This window comes from Xenopus laevis, chromosome 8L (genome assembly GCF_017654675.1).
Source record: "Xenopus laevis strain J_2021 chromosome 8L, Xenopus_laevis_v10.1, whole genome shotgun sequence".
Classification (NCBI taxonomy): domain Eukaryota; kingdom Metazoa; phylum Chordata; class Amphibia; order Anura; family Pipidae; genus Xenopus; species Xenopus laevis.
Window position 1 is genome coordinate 116,335,417 of NC_054385.1, and position 21,544 is coordinate 116,356,960.

The 21,544-nt window shown below is 37.9% G+C and overlaps 1 protein-coding gene across 1 annotated transcript; it reads right to left on the reverse strand.

Annotated features, from left to right (window-relative positions):
- Positions 1 to 11,925: 11,925 nt before the first annotated feature.
- LOC108699057 (olfactory receptor 10C1) lies at positions 11,926 to 12,867 on the reverse strand. Its single transcript, XM_018230917.1, has one exon. It carries the CDS (start codon positions 12,865 to 12,867, stop codon positions 11,926 to 11,928), a length of 942 nt encoding a protein of 313 aa, XP_018086406.1.
- Positions 12,868 to 21,544: the final 8,677 nt, after the last annotated feature.

Consider the following 21,544-nt stretch of genomic DNA (forward strand, 5'->3'; position numbering starts at 1 on the left):
TGCATAGGATAGGGACACCTGTTAACAAAAACAGGGGGAAATGACAAATATGTTATTTATAGGTATAAGTCTTGTTGATATTTTGTGTTCTAGCGCTTGGCACAACTGATAACATTCCATGATGGTGGATCTATTTATAACAGACATGAAATAGCAATTATATAGTGAATAAAGTACCCCCTCTTGTAAAATATAAGGATATTATAAGTCCCGAGGAGTTTCATGACCATATAAAAGTACGAGTCTGAAGGCCGAGTGTTTTTATACAGGTCATGAAACTCTGCGGTAACTTCTAATACATACGTTTTAGTGAATCATGTGACAGAAATGACATCAGAACTCACCGTTTATAAATGATGACACCAGAACTCACCGTTTATAAGGATATAATTTACAAGATATTCATGTCTTTTGTGTATTATAAGCATATAATACACAAAAGCCAAGAATATCTTGTAAATTATATATATAAATGGTGAGTACTGATGTCATCAGTTATAAACGGTGAGCAGCGATGTCATTTCTGTCAAATGATTAACTGTAACTTGTGTATTATAATAAATAAAGTACCCCCAGTTGTAAAATATGAGGATATTAGAAGTTACCTCGGAGTTCCATGACCTGTACAAAAGCACTCAGCTTTCGGCCTCGTGTTTTTATATGCTTATATAAATATCTTTATAATTTACAAGAGGGGGTACTTTATGCACTATATAATTTACAGGATATTCATGGCCTTTGTGTATTATATACATATACAGGTATGGGGGGTGCGTTATCCAAAAAGCTCTGAATTACAGAAAGGCTGTCTCCCATAGACTCCATTTTATCCAAATTATCCAAGTTTTTCAAAATGATTTGCTTTTTCTCTGTAATAATAAAACAGTATCTTGTACTTGATCCAAATTAAGATATAATTAATCCTTATTGAAAGCAAACCCAGCCTATTGGGTTTATTACATTTTCTAGTACACTTAGAATCATATGAAAAAGTTTGGGAACCTCTCTCAATCTTTTGGAGTTTTGTTTATCATTGTCTGAGCTTTCAATGTAGCAACTTCCTTTTAATATATAACACGCCTTATGGAAACAGTAGTATTTCAGCAGTGACATAAAGTTTATTGGATTAACAGAAAATATGCAATATGCATCATAACCAAATAAGACAGGTGCATATATTTGAGACCCCAACAGAGATATTCCATCAATACTTAGTTGAGTCTCCTTTTGCAAATGTAACAGCCTCTAGACTCCTCCTATAGCCTTTGATGAGTGTCTGGATTCTGGATGATGGTATTTTTGACCATTCTTCCATACAAAATCTCACCAGGTCAGTTAAATTTGATGGTTGCCGAGCATGGACAACCTGCTTCAAATTCGACTGTGACGGCCATGCCAGAATATTGTACTTCTCCCTCTGCATAAATGACTTTGTCGATTTCCAAGTGTGTTTAGGGTCATTGTCTTGTTGGAATATCCAACCCCTGTGTAACTTCAACTTTGTGACTGATGCTTGAACATTATCCTGAAGAATTTGTTTAACAAGGACCCAAGAACCTGAATTAGCCCCACAGCATGAAGGAACCAAATTTGACAGTAGGTAGCAGTTGATTTTCTTGGAATGTGGTGTTCTTCTTCCGCCATGCAAAGCGCTTTTCGTTATGACCAAGTAACTCAATTTTTGTCTCATCAGTCCAAAGCACTTTGTTCCAAAATGACTGTGGCTTGTCTAAATGAGCTTTTGCATACAACAAATGACTCTGTTTGTGGCGTGAGTGCAGAAAGGGCTTCTTACTCATCACCCTGCCATACACATGTGCTTTGTGCAAATTATGCTGAATTGTAGAACGATGTACAGATACACCATCTGCAGCAAGATGTTCTTGCAGGTCCTTGGAGGTGAACTTGGGGTTGTCTGTAACCATTCTCACAATCCTCCACATATGCCGCTCCTGTATTTTTCTTGGCCAGCCAGACCTGGGTTTTACAGAAACTGTGCCTGTGGCCTTCCATTTCCTGATTACATTCCTTACAGTTGAAACTGACAGTTTAATCCTCTGAGATAGCTTTTTGTTGCCTTCCCCTGAATCATGATACTGAACAATCTTTGTTTTCAGATATTTGAGAGTTGCTTTGAGGAGAGTCAAACAGAAGCACAACTTGCAATTGGCCATGTTATTGTAAATAGGGATGTAGCGAACTGTTCGCCGGCGAACTTCGACCGTTCGCGTCCGCCGAATGTTCGCGAACGTCGCGCGCCGTTCGCATTTTGAGTTCGCGTTCGATTCGAATACAAATCGTTCGACCATTCGACCATTCGAATTCCTTCGACCGCTAAAAATCGAACAATTTCCATTCGTTCGAACGATTGTAAGCATTCGATCGAATGAAAAGCATTCGATCGAATGCTTCGATCGTTCGATTCGAATGAAAATCGTTCGATCGAACGATTAAAATCCTTCGATCGTTCGAATCGAACGATTTTAGCGGGTGTTCGAAGTTCGCGAACTGTTCGCGAACGTTCGAATTTTTTGCCGGTGTTCGCGAACGGCGTTCGCGAACACCAAATCGGCAGTTCGCTACATCCCTAATTGTAAATACTATACCTTTTCTCATAACTGGACACACCTGCCTCTGAAGTTCAAGGCTTAACGAGCTAATCTAACAAATTTGATGTTGCCAGTAATCAGTATTGAGCAGTTAAACATGCATTCAAGGGTACCCACATTTTTGCACAGCCAGTTTTTCACATTTGATTTAATTTCATACAACTGAATACTGCTTCACTAAAAATCTTTGTTCAGAAAACACCCCAGTACTCAGATGTTCCTGGGAAATGAAAGACATACTACTGTTATCTTTTTTGTTGAGTATATTATTGTGCAGGCGGAGAGGGGCTCCCAAATGTTTTCATATGACTGTAAAATGTGAAGAACCAAAATATGGAAAGATATGTTATCTGGAAAACCCCAGGTTTCAAGTGTTCTGGATAACAGATCCTATAATTGTATTGTTTGTTTAAGGTAATACTTGTCCATTGGTTCTCTTATTACTCACCATTCTGCTGTCACACACTACTATTGTTTCCTTTTCTGATGCTATATGAGTATACCCTTGCACAGAAATGTGACTAGAGGGTCGGGAGAAAAGGTTATAATAAGAGCAATTTAACATTCCCTGCAAGAGACCCTGGGAGGTTAAATTGAAGCATCCTTCAAAGGGAAAGTGATCATCATTGTTATCATTCAACAAGAATATTGTCTTAATTTACAATGTGAACACAGATTTATTATCAAGATAACAAGTTTTACAGGTTTGATCTAACTGAACTCTAAGGGGCAAATTCACTAAGATTCGTAGTTGCGCCAGGCGTAACTTCGCCGCACTTTGCCGCACTTCGCCGCACTTCGCCACACTTCACCAGGTGTAGTTTCGCCAGCGCTCCGCAAATTCACTAAAATCCGAAGTTGCGCTCAGGGGTAGTGTAAGGTTGCGAAGTTGCGCTAGGGTTGATTCGCTAAGCGAAGCGAAGTTACGCTAGCGATGGTTAATTTGCATACGGCGCCAAATTCAAATTTCAATGGAGGAATATGTAGCAGCACTACAAATGCCTGGGAAACCTTCAAAACATCAAATAAAGTGTTTATTTTGCCCTACACATGTGCCCACTGTATAGTTAAGTTGCCATGAGTTAGGAAATGTAGGGGGGAAGGAGGGGAGCCCCAAAACAATTTTCAATCTTTTTCAGCCTATCACCCATAATATAGAAAAAACGCCAGCGTTTTTTGGGACTTAGAAAAAAATTGAACTTTTTTTGAAGCAATCCCTATCTACTCTATTGCGCTTTGCCTGGTCTGAGGTGGCGAAGGAAGTCTAGCGTAAAAGGTAGCGTTCAGTACAATGCGTGTGTTAGTGAATTTGCGTAGTTATGTCCGTTGCGCAAATTCGCCAGGCGTAAGTGTGCGAAGTAATGCTAGCGAAGTTACACTCGTTAGTGAATTTGCGAAGTACCGAAAATGCCCAATGCTAGAGAATTGACGCTAGTGTTAGGCGCTCCGGCGCTTAGTGAATTTGCCCCTAAGGGTTGCCATAGAAGTGCAGACCTTGCAGTGTCTCTGACTAATTGATCAACAGACAGAAAGGACAGATACCGTACGAGGGGCCATATAGGGTACGGACACCTCTCTATAGTTTTTTTAAATTAAAGTGTAAAGTGACACCCCTTTTCTTTGTCAATAAACATGTTGAATCTTTAGTACACATATAGTACATGGCCACAATACACATAAAACAAATACTACAAGACTAATGACAAGCTTAATGTTTCCATTAGATACCGAACCCAAACCAATGACATAACAATGGCACAAACATGGCATACTATTTAGGAAAGTATGTGGCAATGTACTTAGGATTTAAATAAAAAGTAGAAAAGTGCTCCGCAGAACTGTACTTCAAGTATTGCACACATTGGCAGGGAACCTCATAGTAACATACACACAGAATAAAAACAGTAGTAGGGACTTTGTTCAAAGGCATTATACCTAAGATGAATGAGAGCAGGAAAAACTAAAGAAAGCAGCATTATGGGAAGAAATTTTAGAAAACTAGGAAACAATAACTGAGATTGAAACAGACTATGTCATAATGAGCAATGTATAAATTCATACCGAGTTATGTTCAGCGGTGATGGATTTGTGGCCAAATTCCTATAGTCATGCAGCACAGACTTCCATTCTCCAAGTTCTCAGCTGATGTACTGAGCACTATAATAATAATATGCTGGATTATTTAAAAAAAAAAAACTCATAATACAACATTTTTTTTAGGAAAAATAGTGCAAATTGAAAGTGTCAGTTCCAAGTGGCATAATATACACGGAGAGGATTGATGTTTACAAAATCAATTCAGTTATATGCAGTAGCTCACAGCTGTTTGTACACTCATCTTATATATAGTTTTCTGAGGCTGTTTACTACTGGGAGCTTGTTAGTAGTGGCACCCTCTGGAATCATTGTGCCTTGACCTTGTGTAACAAAACCCTAAACAGACTTATAGTTCAGATCAGATGGGAAGTGAAATTTAGGTCTGTAATTGAAAATCTTGTGATTAAAGAAACATCAAAAGAAATGAATTAGCACACTTTTAATTATTCAACTCTGTACATTTGGACATTGAGCAACATTTACAGTAATTCCTAGAAAGCAGGAATTAATACACCCCCCCCCTTTTGTGCTACAATGTGCATCTTATGTTGGAATTTCAGTTGGGTTCCAAGTGCAGAACATAGTAGCACAGACTAATGATGAGCGAATTTGTCCCATTTCACTTCCCCAAAAAATGAAAGTGCTAAAAAAATTCTCAAAACGGCAAAAAATTCACGAAACGCATTCAAGTCAATAGGCATTTTTGCTTATGGTGACTTTTTTTGTCTTTGCAACATTTTTTTGCAGCAAATTGCCAGATGGCGAAATGCTGAATTCCGGCACCAATCCATGGCTGAAGAAAAAATTTACTCATCACTAGCACAGACCTCAGGTGGCAGGAGATCCAAAAATGCCCCTGAGTGCTGGAGGACTAAGGGGTACAAAGTTCCACTTAGAGCTCCCACACTTACAACTCGCACCTTATTTCTCCATCAATCAGGCAGGCTTCTGGGGTAAGCAACTACTTTAGGTGGTAAATAATATAGCACAGCTGAATTGATCTAAAAGCCTACCATGGAAGTAATCAATACATTATTGTCAGGGAGCCGGGAGCTCCCTCCAGGGAGGTAGTCAGGATCAAGGAGGAAGCCCTCTTGAGGGAACAAGGTCGCGGTGTCCAAAGGGTTAATCGAAGAATAGTCAGGATCCAGGCAAGAGTTCACAGGCAGGTAGATATCAACAAAGTCCAAAGTCCAGGCAAAGGGTCAGGAAACAGGTCAGGAACAAGATTAGGCAATAAGTCACACAGGAAACCCAGGATACACTTTAGGGAGGTAATCCTATACTTGGGCGCCATTCTGGCGTCTAGTTGGCGTTTTTATTTTGAATTTGGCGCCATTGTGACGTCATTGACGCCCTTGCGCCGACGTCGGCGCGCTGACGTCATCGCTCCGGCGCCGCTACCCACATGGCGGCCATGGGCGCCGCCATTTTGGGAGCGACGCTGGCAAGGAGGGACGCGCCGCCCGGAGCTCTTGGACCTGCTCCGGGCGGCGATCGTGACAATTATATACCTACAGAAGGCCTCCTAGAATACACTATGGCAGTAATCCCAACCAGTGGCTCACAAGCTACATGTTGCATGCCAGTCCATTGGATGTTGCTTCCAGTAGTCTCAAAGCAGCTCCATACTTTTTAATTCCAGGCTTAAAGACAAGCGTTAGTTGCATAAAAACTATGACTACTGCCAAACCGAACCTCCTGTAGGCTGTCAGTCCACATAGCACATAACTTATGCCTTCCTCTGGATCAAATAGCAGTTAGTTGGGTTAAATATCGACTTAAAAGGTTGAAATTGATGGACGTGTGTCTTTTTTCAACCTAACTTTCGGTGCTACTGTTACTATGTAACTGTGCTATCCAATACAATGGTGTTTTATCTGTTATGTGCTGTGTAACCTGTGCCTTTTCTGTTTTTCTAGCTTGAATTACTGCCCCCATGGCTACACGGCAGCTTATTTATATACATTAGTCTATCTGAAGCAAACACACCAGTTTTATCACTGCAGTGCAACAGTACATTATAGCTTAAGTACTTATAGAGTTAGAGATAGAGTTTTCACCCATGTGATTTTCCCACTCTTCCAGCTGCACACTAAATACAGGTTTCTACTGTGATGTTTTCCATTTTCTGGGTCCCCATTAGCACCCTTTGCTTCTTTATTCTTCTCTATGGTACCTAGCTGCTGCTCCCGTGTTCACGGTGTTTCCTGTACAATAGGAACTCCCTAACAGCCTGTCATCAGCCCCAATCTAAATTTATATCCAGTCTTCTTTTATTTTATTTTCTTTGTTTACATTTTTTTTTAAATAATGCATATATAGTTAATATCTTTGAAAATGGGGTCACAGCCGTTTCAACAATTGCAATCTAGATTTCGGACCTGCTGTTGTTGAGTAATGCTGGCCAAACATTGACTGATATAAACTGCTGACTTGGCCCCTTTAGACTGAGTCTATAGGTTATTTGCACATAAATGAGGCCAAACCGATTGCCTTCCCAGTATAAATCTAGTTATGAATAGTAGTGATGGGTGAATAAATTCGCCTGGCACAAATTTACCGCAAATTTCCACATTTCTTCGCCAGTGAATAAATTCGCGAATCTCCTGTGAAAATTCGCTAGTGAAAATTCGTCTGCGTCAATTTACGATTTTCACAATTTTTTAGTGAAAATGTCAGTTTTTTTAGTAAAAACCTTCATATTTCACGATTTTTGAGTGAAATCCTTCGAATTTCACTATTTTTGAGTGAAATCCTTCAAATTTCAAAATTTTTGAGTGTAATCCTAAAAAATTCAAGATTTTTGAGTGAAATACTTCAAATTTCATGATTTTTTTGTGAAATCCTTCAAATTTCACGATTTGTGAGTGGAATCCTTCTAATTTCACAATTTTTCTGTGAAAACGTTCAAATTTCAAAAATTTTTCAGGAACTTTAGGATTTCCCAATTTTACGCCGTTTTGTGAATTTTGCGGGAAATTCGCAAATTTTTCGGCGAAGCGAAACATGAGAAATTTGGCTATCGCTAATAAATTGTGATGAGCGAAATTTTTCATCAGGATTTGCCTGGAAAAAATGCCCATAGACTCCAATGAGTGAAAAAAATTATCGCTGGTAAAAAAAATAAAAAATTTGTGTATCAAATTTTTTTATAGATTATCCATTTAGCAACTTAGACATTTCCATTGAGTGAGAACTACTTTTGTCCCTCCATTAAACAAATGTTATAAGGGATTGCAATAATTATTGAAAATCATGTTGAGAGGACACTTAAGATTTAAGATTCCCACTTAAGATTCCCACAACCTGTTCATATATGGAAGTTTTCATCTCTATTTTCAACATGGTTATACTGTATACCGCTATGTGTTTGAATACCATTCCTTTATATATGTGTGTGTAAAAGAAATTAAAATCGGTTCAATTCATTGAAATTGTTACTTTGTCATGTAGAACTAAATAGCTATTGTAAAATGTGAAGAGAAACTGTCAGTATTAGAATGGTCCATCAAGGTACCAGCAGAAGTTATACTGTGGCGCTCAGAATCTGTTGTCTTCTTGTTCTTCATTACAACATTCTTTTCTTCATTACAACATGACTGCCTTTCATAATGCCATTTACATGCACTGCTTGGGTCTTACCTGACAGACACTCATCCTATTTTTACTTCTGTGGAGTACTAAGACTCCATGGGGTTGGATGGTGAGGCAGTCTTTAATATGACTGAAGAAGGCCCAGGTGTCAGGTAGGCCCAACTGCTCACCCAAACATGTGGCCATGGTGGGAAGCATATATATACGTTTATGGAAGTCGAACAGGAGAAACAACAAGATTAGTGAGAAGGGCCTGTTAGAGAATGGTGTTCTGCTGGGCTCCTCCATCATTAGTAAGCAAAGAAAGCTGTTATTTCAATATGTATTCAATTATTCTATTATGGATGTGAAAAAAAGTGTGGTCATAAAATGCAAAAGAGTCTCAGAAATGGTTGTGACAATGGACGCTTTATTGGTAAAATGCACAAAGCAACCCAGGCTCACTAAGGAAACCAAATCACACAAGCAAATAGTTGAGCTCCTTTGGGCTGCATGATTCAGAATGCAAACCTGGAACTTCCCATAGCATATACTATTGTTATCCATCCTAAATTGCATGTTTTGCTATTTATTTTGTACTAGTAGGGATATAAAAATTGACCTATAGTCAGGTTATAGTGTTTCCCTCATGTTGGCTCAGATGGCACTCCCTCTACAGCAATCATATCAAGTACATGTATGTGTAACATTATAAGCTTATGCATCTCCTGTTCCTTACTATGGCAGGTGAGAGTGGCATGTCTTCAGTCATGAGAAAGCTTATCTCACCATCCACAAGAAGGAAAGAGAAACATCTGGGCAGATTGGAAATGAGGCAGCCGAGCTCTGATGATTCAGCCAACAAACTGTCCCAGATTACCCCTTCCCACTCTAACTCATAATATGACAAATAGTCATAAAAGTTATTGTGTTATAGCTCCAGGAACAGAAACCAAAGTAGTAAGTTGTCATTCAAAACCAATCTCACTCATACATGGTTGGAATGAATAGCTAGAAGTATTTTGTAAACAGTTTACCATTTTCAAACAATATCTCCTCTTATTTCCTTGTGTTGATGTAACGTCAGTGACTTCATTTAAATATAGGGGGACCATTCACAAACAGTTAACAGGCACCTAATACATTGTATCTATATGCTGCTGTTCTTACTTTCTTTAAAATATAAGGAAAACTCCAAAAAGATGGTGCCTTAAAAGATTAGCCTACCTATACTAACTTGAGATGCACTCACTGTTGAGTTGAATATGTAGCCATTTCATGTAGCAATATCATGTTTTTCTAATTATACCTGGAATAGCTCAAACTCATAATGGTGCAGGCAGATTGAGTCCTCTTCATTTTGCTTCAGTGGTGTTAAATGTCCCATGAGACATTGCAGCATCTAGGGTCAGTGGGCAGGTGGATATTAGCACATACTCAGATTGAGCCATCTTTCTTACATTGATAAAAGGCAATATGGTGGCTGCAATTATACCTGGGAAGAAGTTCCATGCTGAAGGGAACTGAGCTGAAGTAAGCACTATTTGGAGAAAAAAACCTCAGTGATTAGGAAGAGGATAAAATGGTCTAACAAAGGGAGAAAAGCGGGCTGTTTTGTCCTTTAATATCATATGTAAAAAATGACTTTGTAGTCTAACAATCCAGGGTAGACAAACTGGCAGTTTTATAGTTTTTTACATACAGTATGCTCTCTGCATTTTATAATGTTACTAGGGGCATTATGAATGATTGAATGATTGGTGGAGAGAAAGTTGTTGAATGAGCTACTGTACAATACCATTTCAAAAATAGTGAAACTAACATGGCAATAAAGAGCTGATTTGTTTTTTATTCTTATCTGGTGTCTACATAGAAATACAAGCAATAAAGTCCATCTGAGACCCCAGCAACTATAAAGCAGAAGAAGAGGTAGAATGGAAAGGCTAATATTTCCAAAATAGTACAAAAATAAAACTGAAGACCAATTGAATAAGTGCTTAGACTGCATCTCTCTATTCTGTAACATGCTAAAATTGCATTTAATGGCAAACTTCTCCTTTGAGTAACACTTTCTGAAACTAACAACACATAAAATACCCATAACTTAATTGTGTCCTGTGTGAAACTGCGTCTTCTATAGGGTAGGCAGTTAGGACAGGGTTCTTTTGCACCTTGTATTCACTATTACTCCTCCTAACTTAAGTATCTGAATCAAGCACAAGTTATGGGGCATGAAGGGGTCTGCCACTCCCAGCCTTCCCCTTATGGATACAGATCTTCTAGATGCAGGCAATGCTGTATTAGTTTGGAAAGTGCAGGTCCTTACACTCCATTATGGTGTCACGTGTGCTTATGACATTTGCAAATAAGTCCTGTGTTTAAGTAATTGAATTTGGTGAAATGTACAGTACTAACTGTCCATGTCTCTTCATATATATATGCAATTCTTGCCACTACAGTAATCAAGTAGCCAGTTACTGAAATGTACCTTTAAATTTAATGTTCATGTTGTAATTTGATGTGCACAGTAAATGACTTGAATCTCAAATTTATATATATATATATATATATATATATATATATATACATATATACACCATATATATAATATTCCCAATAAGCAAATTGCTGAATTCTTAGGTTAAATAAAATGGGTTTGTCACTTGATATTTGAAGTCTCCAAGGGGCATATTCACTAAGATCCGAAATTGCGCCAGCGTCAGCTTCGCCGCTCTTCGCCGCACTTCACCAGGCGTAGTTTCGTCAGCGCTACGCAAATTCACTAAAATGCGAATTTGCGCTCAGGGAGGCGTACGGTAGTGAAGTTGCGCTAGCGTTAATTCATCAAGCAAAGCGAAGTTACGCTAGCGATGCCTAATTTCCATACGGCGCCAAGTTAAAGTACAATGGACGTATATGTTACAGCAAATACATTACACTACACAAGCCTGGGAAAGCTTCATAGAATAAAGTTGTTATTTTGCCCTATACATGTGCCCACTGTATAGTTTAGGTGCCATATGGTAGGAAATGTAGGGGGAAGGAGGGTGCCCCCCAAAAAAATTTATGATCTTTTTCAGCCGATCACCCTTAAAAAAGGAAAATACGCCAGCGTTTTTCGGGACTTAGAAAAAATTTCAACTTTTTTTGAAGCAAGCCCTATCTACTCTATTGCACTTCCCCTGGTCTGAGGTGGCAAAGGCAAGTCCGGCACAAGAGGTAAAGTTCAGTAAAATGCGCAAGTTAGTGAATTTGCGTAGTTATGTCCCTTCGCCAAAGCGCAACTTCGTCTGGCATAAGGGTGCGAAGTAGCGCTAGAGTAGGTCCGCTTCGCTAGCGAATTTACGCCAGTGCCCGTTAGTAAATCAGCAAAGTAACAAAATGACTTCACGCTGGCGAATATGCTCTAGCGTTGGGCGTTTCGCGCTTTAGTGAATGTTTTCAGATTAAAAAAAATATTTATATAGCAATATACAATGGTAGATTATGTTAGCAGAATATGTAAACTGCTGCTCACTGGGAACTCTTGTTGGAACTCATCGGACACTTAATGTGAAGGTCACTGTTGAGGAGCAAATCATTATATTGATAATAAAGATTTCCTGGTTTGTTATCAGTCTGAACTTTCTTATATACAGTATGTCTATCTGTGGATGTGTTTAGTTGGGCATTTTGAAAATATGGATTTTTTGAAGGCCTCCTTAACATCTTTATTTCTCAGCGTATAAATAAATGGGTTCAGAAATGGTATGAGAACAGTGTATATGAGGGCAATGAACTTGTCATAATCACTGAATGAAGGTCTGATGTACATAATGATAACAGTTCCATAAAATAAACTGGCAACAATAAGATGGGACGAGCATGTGGAGAAGGCTTTCTTTTTACCCTCAACATTCTTAATTTTGGAGATAGTTATAATTATATGGATATAAAGCCCTATAATAAGCATAAAAGGTGCAAGACCGGCAAATACAGTTATGATGCTTGTTGCTACATTGCTGATGATAGGGTTGGAACATGACAGATTCTGAAGAGCAGCCAAGTCACAGAAGAAATGATTGACCTCTTTGGAAGCACAGAAATCCAAGTCAGCAGTGAATATTATAGGGATGATCCCAATGATAAAACCACCGACCCATGGAATTACAGCTAACGTTAAACAGAGCCTGTGGCTCATAATGGCTCCATATCGTAGCGGGTTATTAATTGCCAAATCTCTATCAAAGGCCATGACAGCAAGAAGACAACATTCTGTGACGCCAAAAGCATTAAAAGCATAAAGCTGAGCAAAACACTCAATGAAAGCAATGTGTTTGTAGTTGGCAACAAGATTAGCTAGTAATTTGGGTATGGTGACAGACATAAAGAGAATTTCTAATCCTGCAAAGACACTGATGAAAAAATACATAGGGGTATGAAGAGAATGTTCAATCTTAACAAGGATGATAATCGACAAGTTCCCAGTGATACTTATCATGCACATGACTAGGACCACAATGAAAAGGAGAGCCTGCAACTGGGGGAAACTGGAAAATGCCAGTAGGATGAAATCCTTTACCATTGTCTGGTTGAAGTCTTCCATTGTGCGCCAAGAACATATCTGAATAGAAAAAAATCTCATTTTGATGAGATGGAATATTTTTCCATTCTTTTAGTTGCGGCTGATGGTAACATTCTCCTGTAATTTAGTTAGAAATTGAATTAGTCATTTTCAAAAAAAACGAAGATGTATTTATTGCATAGATGTGCCAATATAATATTAGATTCTTTGAAAGCACATCCTGCTACAAACAAAAAATTTGGTCAAAGTCACGTCATTGTTGAATATTAAACTGAACTGTGTAAATAACAGCTATTAAATTTGTCTGTGAATTAGAGCTTAGAGTTTAGAGCTTCTGTAAATGGATGACTGATTTGTATACATGTAATTTTACTTATAACATCTTCTACTCAAAAATTGCATCAACGTGCCTTTGTTCACCTTGAGCACTTCTCAGAAATGATAGTCTTAGACCACTTGCCACCACCACCAGGTCTGTCAGTTAGATAATTTCCAATATGTGTCTATTACAAGTGGCAGATAGGGTTGTTTTGAACCCTGCTGCTTTTTTAGGACAATGGACATTAAGGGGCAGATTTATTAAGGGTCGAGTGAATTTGAGGGAATTTTCAAAGTCAAAAAATTCAAAATTCAAAGTAATTTTTTGGATACTTCAACCATCGAATAGGATACTATGACTGCGAATGAACTTCGACTTCGATTCGAAGTAAAAATCGTTAGAATATTTGACCATTCGATAATCGAAGTACTGTCTCTTTAAAAAAACTTCGACTTCAATACTTCGCCAAATTAAACCTGCCAAAGTGCTATTTTAGCCTGTGGGGACCTTCTACAACATTTTTGCACATCGAATAAAAATCCTTTGATCGATCGCTAAAATCGTTTGAATCGTTCAATTCGAACTATTTAATTGTTCTATCGAATGATTTTTATTCGACCGCAGGGTCGAAATTCAAAGTTTTTTGTACTTCGAAATTCGACCCTTGATAAATCTGCCCCTAAATTCCACTTCCAGGTTCCATTAAACTAAAGGCAATGTTAATAGGAAGAAACCAAAATAAATCACAGATTTTTCCTAGTTCTATTCATGTTCTATTTTTTTTTTTAAAGATGTTTAATACATAATACTAGTATGGGATCTTTCATCCAGAATGCATGGTATCTGTGGTTTTCTGGATAAGGGGTCTTTTCATATTTTGGAACTCCATAAGTCTACTAAAAATAATTTAAACCTTTAATAAACCCAAAATGATTGTTTTGCCTCCAATTAGGATTAATTGTATCTTAGTTAGGATCAAGTACAAGGTATTGTCTTATTTTTACAGAGAATAAATAAATCATTTTAAAAATGTTTAATTATTTTATTTAAATTGAGTCTATGGGAGATGGCTTTCTCATAATTCGGAGCTTTCTGGATAACAGAATTATGGATAATGGATCCCATACCTGTATTGGGAGAAGATGTAGCTATCCATGCTTCCAGATAAAAATGAAATCCATTACATTTTTAGAGTTAATTTCTACTAATCAGATTTATTTCAGATCTCTGTTGTTTTGTATATACATGTCCCTCTGCAGAGACATTCTTCCGATAAACTAAACTAGCATTCTGTGATGACTTTCATTAGGTGTTGTAGTAATTAAAACTAAAATGCCAACACAACTGTGTATACAATGTCAGCTCCATTCCAAAACTGGAATTAATAACAACCATATGTCTATAGAACATCATATAGCTCAAGTCAAGGAGTCAAAAAACACATGGTTGGCTTTCAAAAACATCAATTATCAGGAGATACATAAACAGAAGGTGTTTTCCTTTGTATAAAGGTATTGTAAATACATTTGCTCCTTATGCATTTCTTGTTGAGGCCATTGTCTTTATTCTTTTGATTGCAGCCTATTGGTTCTGGTCTCCTGTTATTATCCACAAACTGGGTTCCAAATTGTAGTGAGACATCTTGAATGTCATTAAGAGGGAGCTATGGGGTAAATTCTGTCCTGGATGCACATCAATATATAGCAGAGTCATTGTAACACCATTGCTTTTATATCAGGTGTTTGGATTTTGTCTTTTGCATGAAGAAGGCATAGCAAGGTGCAAACCCAGATTCTATTCTATTCTCTATAATTGGTGAAATTAACAAATATATGGTGACATTTTGCAAACATAAATTAAAATATTTACCTGCTATAAAATGTGTTCAATAAACATAAAGTTGGTACATTCAAGATTTACAAGTCATAATTTACATCCTTTTTAAAATCTGTGTTAATATACTGTAACAGTGCTAATCCCCATTGGAGGCATTGTCCTCTGAAACCAAAACAATTGCAATTGTCTGATTGGTGTGAGACTTAACAAACTTCATAATTAAAAGATTTTTAACTCTGTAACTGCAAGTTAAAGTTTTTGAAGATACAAGGATTAATTATGTCTCAGTGTATTGAAAAGTTCAAAAGCTATAAAATGCAAAAACCATATCCATGTACAGTATACAACAATATTATATCCATTCATCCGTTTCACATGGTAAAAGAATGTTCAGGGTTTTTGTAATTTTCTATCAATTATTAAAATCTATATCACTGGATGTACAAGCAATCAATGTGGCACAAAGTAAAAGATAACTTACTGTATATATAACTACATACAGGTATGAGATCTATAATCCAGAATGCTCCAAACCTGGGGTTTTATGAATAAGGGATCTTTCCATATTTTAGATCTCCATACTTTCGGTCTACTAAAAAAAATCATTTAAACATTAAATAAACCTAATGGAATTGTATTACCGCCAACAAGGGACAATTATATCTAAATTGGGATTAACTACAAGGTGAAGTACTGTGTTATTATTACGGATTAAAAGGAAATAATTTCTAAATCTTTTAATTATTTGATTATAATTTAGTCTATTGGAGATTTCTGTCTTTCTATAATTTGGAACTTTCTAGATAATGGGCTCCAGATACATACCTGTACAAAAAGGCCTGTTGTTTTCATCAGGTCCATATCAAACCCTATTATTGCCATCTCTTTGATTATGCCATGCATTTGCCATGAAAGCATAGGATCAAAGAACTAAAGGGAATATAGAACATATGGCCCTGGGGCTATGATCTTTTTAGGCACCAGTTGGCATCTTGATCTATTTCATGCCAATTTTTACATAACAGTGCTTGCCATATATCAAATAACCAATTATCACATGAATAGCTTTTTAGTTCATAACAGTTTGCCTATGCTTTATACCCAATGTGAGGCAAGAAACACTTGCAAATCTAATGAAGCTTTTTTTCAATGAATTTGGCCCTATATGTCCAAAATATCTTGGCACATTTTTAGCCATAAGTTTTTCCATCTAAAATGATATCCTCAGTATGAACACCCACTGCCAAGTTCAAAAGTGCCTCAGAAAGCAACTTCAGAACAAGAACTATAACTAGTGAACTAGGGTTCTTTATGGGTCAGCAGTTGCCCACAAGCCTAGCTTCATCATGGGCAATGCCAGTAGTTGGATGTGGTGGTGTAAGGGTCACTGCCTTTGATTAAGACAGTGTGACAGAAAGTCTGGGTTTGGCATATTCTAGGACAGGGATCTCCAACCTTTTTTACTGGTCAACCTCACTCAAATGTAAAAAATGGTTGGAGAGCATCATAAGCATGCAAGAAGTTCCTGGGTGTCAAATGTGGCTTTTTATAGTCTCTATGTGGACTGGCAGCCTACCAGAGGGTCTGTTTGACAAAACATATGGTTTTTATACAACTAGAGCTTTCCTTCAAGCCAGCACCTACTTTAAGGCCATTGGATGCAACATACAAGTGGTCAGAGAGCAACATGTTCCTCATGAGCCACTGGTTGGAAATCACTGTACTAAGAGAAGGCTATTTAGTAGGTGGAGGGTTGTTTTTCTTGTTTTCGACTACAGCTTACAATTAGGGGGTTATTTATCTAAGGTCAAATTTTAGAGCTATGTGAGCATTTTAAAACCTTGAATGAACTCACAACTCGAATGTTTTCTAATTTAAGAAAAAACAAAAATCAGTGAGTTTGAGGTTAACAAATCAAAACGATCGAGTTTTCGGCAAAAAAAACTTGAATCTATCTAATTTATGGAGTTTTCTAGTGAAACCCACCGAAAAAGAAACTTGAACATCATGAAGGCTATTACCATCTTCAAATGGTTCAAGGGACCTCTTCCATTGACTCCTACATGACCTCCACAGGTTTTAGTGTATTTTTGGATTCAAGCTATTTCCAGGGGCGGGGTATAATAAACGTTGAAAAAAAGCAACAACAAAAAATCGAACCTTAATAAACCTGCTCCTTAGGTGATTCTGACCTGTTTCGCTTCGCTGAAAATTCACAAAAAGGTGAAAATTCACCAAAATGCATTGAAGTATATGGGCAACAATTTTTTTCACCCATTGGAGTCTATGGGCATTATTTTTGCGACTTACAATGCCATTCATGAATATTACAGACATACTACGAGGGCCATACACAATGGATTTGTTGAGATGACCTTAGAACCCTGATCTCAACCTATCTTAACACCTCTGTAACGAATTGGGCTCTTAGGGTCTTAAAAGTATGAGTTCCTTATGTGGCTGCATCTGCACAGTGTGCTGTATAAAAAATGTGGCAGAAGGGCAGTTCCAGCAAATAAAAGGCAATGTGCAAATTATGGCATGCAGGGGTGATACCTACATGCCTCTGGCCTCCTTTCAAGAATACAGTTCTGCCAAATGCAGGGTGCTCTGTTATTGAGAGCAGAAACCTACAGCAATTTTTCAAAAATCATAGCGGATGTGCCCTGCACATAGTTGTTTATTGTTGTGTCACTATATAGAAACACTAGGAAACAGGTTGCTGTGGTTTTTATTTAACCCAGTTTCCTATGTGATGTGATTCCTGTGCAAGGACATTTTTGCAGTGGGGATAAACAAAATGGCTCATTTACGAGTGCCCATGCCACAAGTATAGGAGCATTAAGGGGCACAGAAGTGCACACCCTTAGTGATCATGCTCTGCACCTCATAATTGATAAAAAAAGCTGGTGCAAGGTCCAGAGTGTAGTGTCAATAGTCTGAGGCCTGCCCTGTCCTTATCACAGCCTACTGCCTCCACCTCTCATGAATACAATGCTACAGAACATATACAATGCTATATTCATGTGGGTGACCAGAGGTGGGTGGCAGGGTGAAAAGTGAAAAAAATGGCAGATTTCACCCATTTTTTTTTAAATTTGCACCCTCCCTTCCTACCCCCTACCTTTACAAGGTCTCTCCCTGAAGTGAATGAAGGATATTGTGTGAGTTTCAAAAGGCCATTCCAAATTTTTCACACTATTATTGCCATTTAACTGGACTTACATCCAAATTCAGAAAGATTAAGTTCAACTGGCAAAATTGCTTTACTCCAACTTTTTGATGAAAATAAATTATAGCATAGAGCGACATAGAAAGAAGAAAGTTGACATTCAGAGAATTGTAAATTAGTCATCTGATTTCACATTTAAACTTTTTACGAAAGTTTACGAAAACCAGGAAATCACCGATAGAGTCGGACCGGCATAGAATTTTATTTTCTGTATTTTATATTTAGGGAAAAAGCCCTAAATATACTGACCAAAGGCCCATTATATTGCATTAAATAATCTGTGCCTTTGTATTTGATGTCTCCTGGAAAATGGTCTCCTCCCAGGAGATTACAATCACAGTACCTGAAATCAAGAGCAAATGTCAGTGCCAGCCCAAGCCGGCATGCCTAGGTCACTTCCCCCCAATGCGCGCACATTAACGTGAGTGGAAGAGCGCATTCGGATTCCGATTATTTGCAGCAACAATGTAAGAGCTGTCCACTTGGAGGAAACAAGGGCCTGAGCTAAAGGAAGGCAGTAGAAGAGGTACATGCCCAGTGCCCTTTACCTTTACACCCTGGGCACTTGCCTCTTCTGCCTACCATTAGTTCAGGCCCTGGCAAAGACTGAACTTGAGGAATGGTTGTCTTTCTTTTAACCTCATCTACTTTTGAAAGTAGTATCAATCTATTCAGTTTTCAATGATCTGTCCTGGGTGTTGTGACTTTTGAAACAATGAAGCAGATTGGTAATTTACATTTACAAATAACTTTAAAATCAATGATATTTTGTGATCCAATGTATATTGAAAAGTAGATTAGTATTACACTTTATTTTTTTTTTTTAAGTTTTATGTCACATTTAAGAAGACAAGAAATAATACTGTGTGTGTTGGTGTTGCAATTATCTTTGCTTTAAAACAAACAGGTTCATTAACAAGATCTAATCTGTAGAATAGAAATAATATATTGGGGCCTGTAACGAGATATTTACAGTTTCCAACTGTTTCGAGATCACTGTTGTCTCAATTAACACAGCTGTTGATTTTGTAGCTCATTACAGTGTAACTATTATACCGATACTCCCAGCTAATTATTCCCTATGGTGCAATGTGATAGTTATTATTTCAGATGGGATTATGATTTTACAGCCTTCCTTTCTTTTACATACCGGCCTAATTTACCCTGTTGTTTACTATATTAGCCATAAACACATTACATTTTCGGGTACATTTTAGGTATTAATATGAATTAATTGCATACAGAAAGGCTTGTTTGCAAATGCAGTCCTTGGTGCAACGTGCATTTTTTAGAGACATTTCACCACATACAGTAAAAATACAATTCAGCATTTTTTCCCAAAATTCTAGCATCCGGCACAAGTGCTTGTCGTGTTCCAGTACACATGCTATTTAATGTGATGTTTTTTCAGAATCATCTAGATGTTGCATTTTAAGAGTAGGGATGGCGTCACTTTTGGATCACCATTGAACACTACATTAATGGCATTAGCATGTGATACATTTGTAACAAATCAGTAGCAGCTATTGATGCTACCTTCTAGTGCAGTGATCCCTCCCTAACCAGTGGGGGCAACATGTTCCCTTGGATGTTGCTCCTAGTGGCCTCAAAGCAAGTTATTAATTTTGAATTCCAAGCAAGTTTTCATTGCATAAAAACAGATCTACTGCCAAGTAGAGTCTCCTGTAGGCTGTCAGTCCACATAGGGACTACCAAATGGCCAATAAAAGCCCTTATTTGGCACCCCAGGAACATTTTTCATGCTTGTGTTGCTCCCCAACTATTTTTAAATTTGGTATAAAATGTGGAACCCTGAAACTACGGGGCCGATTCACTAAGAGTCGAATATCGAAGTCGAAGGATTTAGCGCAGATAGTTCGATCGAACGATCGAAGGATAATTCCTTCGATCGAACGTTTCGAAGGATTTTAATCCAACGATCAACGGAATATCCTTCGATCAAAAAAAGTTAGCCAAGCCTATGGGGACCTTCCCCATAGGCTAACATTGACTTCGGTAGCTTTTAGATGGCGAACTACGGGGTCGAAGTTTTTTTTTAAAGAGACAGTACTTCGACTATCGAATGGTCGAATAGTCGAACGATTTTTAGTTTGAATCCTTCGATTCGAAGTTGAAGTCGAAGGTCGAAGTAGCCCATTTGATGGTCGAAGTAGCCTAAAAAAAACTTAGAAATTCGAAGTTTTTTACCTTCGAATCCTTCACTCGAAGTTAGTGAATCGGCCCCTACCTCTTTGTGCATTTTAGTTCTCCCAGTCTCTAGCTTTGAAGAACACATTCCATTGTGTAACTTCATGGCAAAAAAAAAAAGCCTGTCTGCGTACCTCGATCCTTGTCAGCTCTCAGGTAGAAGAGTGCTGTGAGGGGGGATTTCTATACAACTTTAGAAGAAGCAGACCCTGTTTCAGGCCCTTCCTCTATACTTACACCACTAGGCACCCTTGCACACTATTCACTGATCTGGCTAGGTTCAAACATAAAATGGGGGTTGTGGGTAGTGATGGGCGAATTTATTCACCAGACGCGAATTAGAACAACGGCCGCAAAAATTCTCTGGCAAATTTTTCGCAGTTTCACAAATTTTGTGGGAAATTCGCAAATATTTAGGCGAAGCGAAATGGCGCAAATTCGCCCATCACTAGTTGTGGAAGCACTCCAAGGCTAAGTAAAAATATAGAAACGCAATGGAAGTGGAACTGATCTAGCCAAATTATCTACAACCAAACAAAAGAGAGGGGATTGAACAATGCACATTCCCTGGTCCCCTGTTTTATAAGTAATATAGCATCTATGCAAGTGCATGTATTTACAAAAACAGGGGTTTTTAGTTATAAAGTTATGATCATAAAATTGGTAAGCCTCCATACCACATCAAGGTAAGGATCTGGCTGGGTGGGGACATTGGCACTCTCTGCAAGCTCTGCTTTTTTCACTTACATTTTTGCAGGTGTTGGCACATATTTACTGTATAATATACAGATATGGAATCCATAATTCAGGTTACTTTATAGATAGAACTCAGTGTCAGTGTCAATTCCTGTAGTTAAATTCCTGATTTTAAACAAATAAGTCTTTCTTTTCTAAGGACAAGGAAAGTGTTGCTCACTGTGGGGCCCCTTGCAGTGATACCATAAACTGTCAGCCAAAGAAGCCCCCCCTGTAACAATAATTGGTACAGGTATGGTGGGATCTCCGAATTATGGGAAGGCTGTCTCTATTTTATCCAAATAGCCCAAATTTTTTAAATCTGTTTCCTTATTAATCAAACTTGATTAAAACTAAGATATAATTCA

Excerpts from the sequence above, each read along its gene's own strand:
- LOC108699057 (XM_018230917.1), bottom strand. The coding sequence starts at position 12,867 with ATGGAAGACTTCAACCAGACAATGGTAAAGGATTTCATCCTACTGGCA.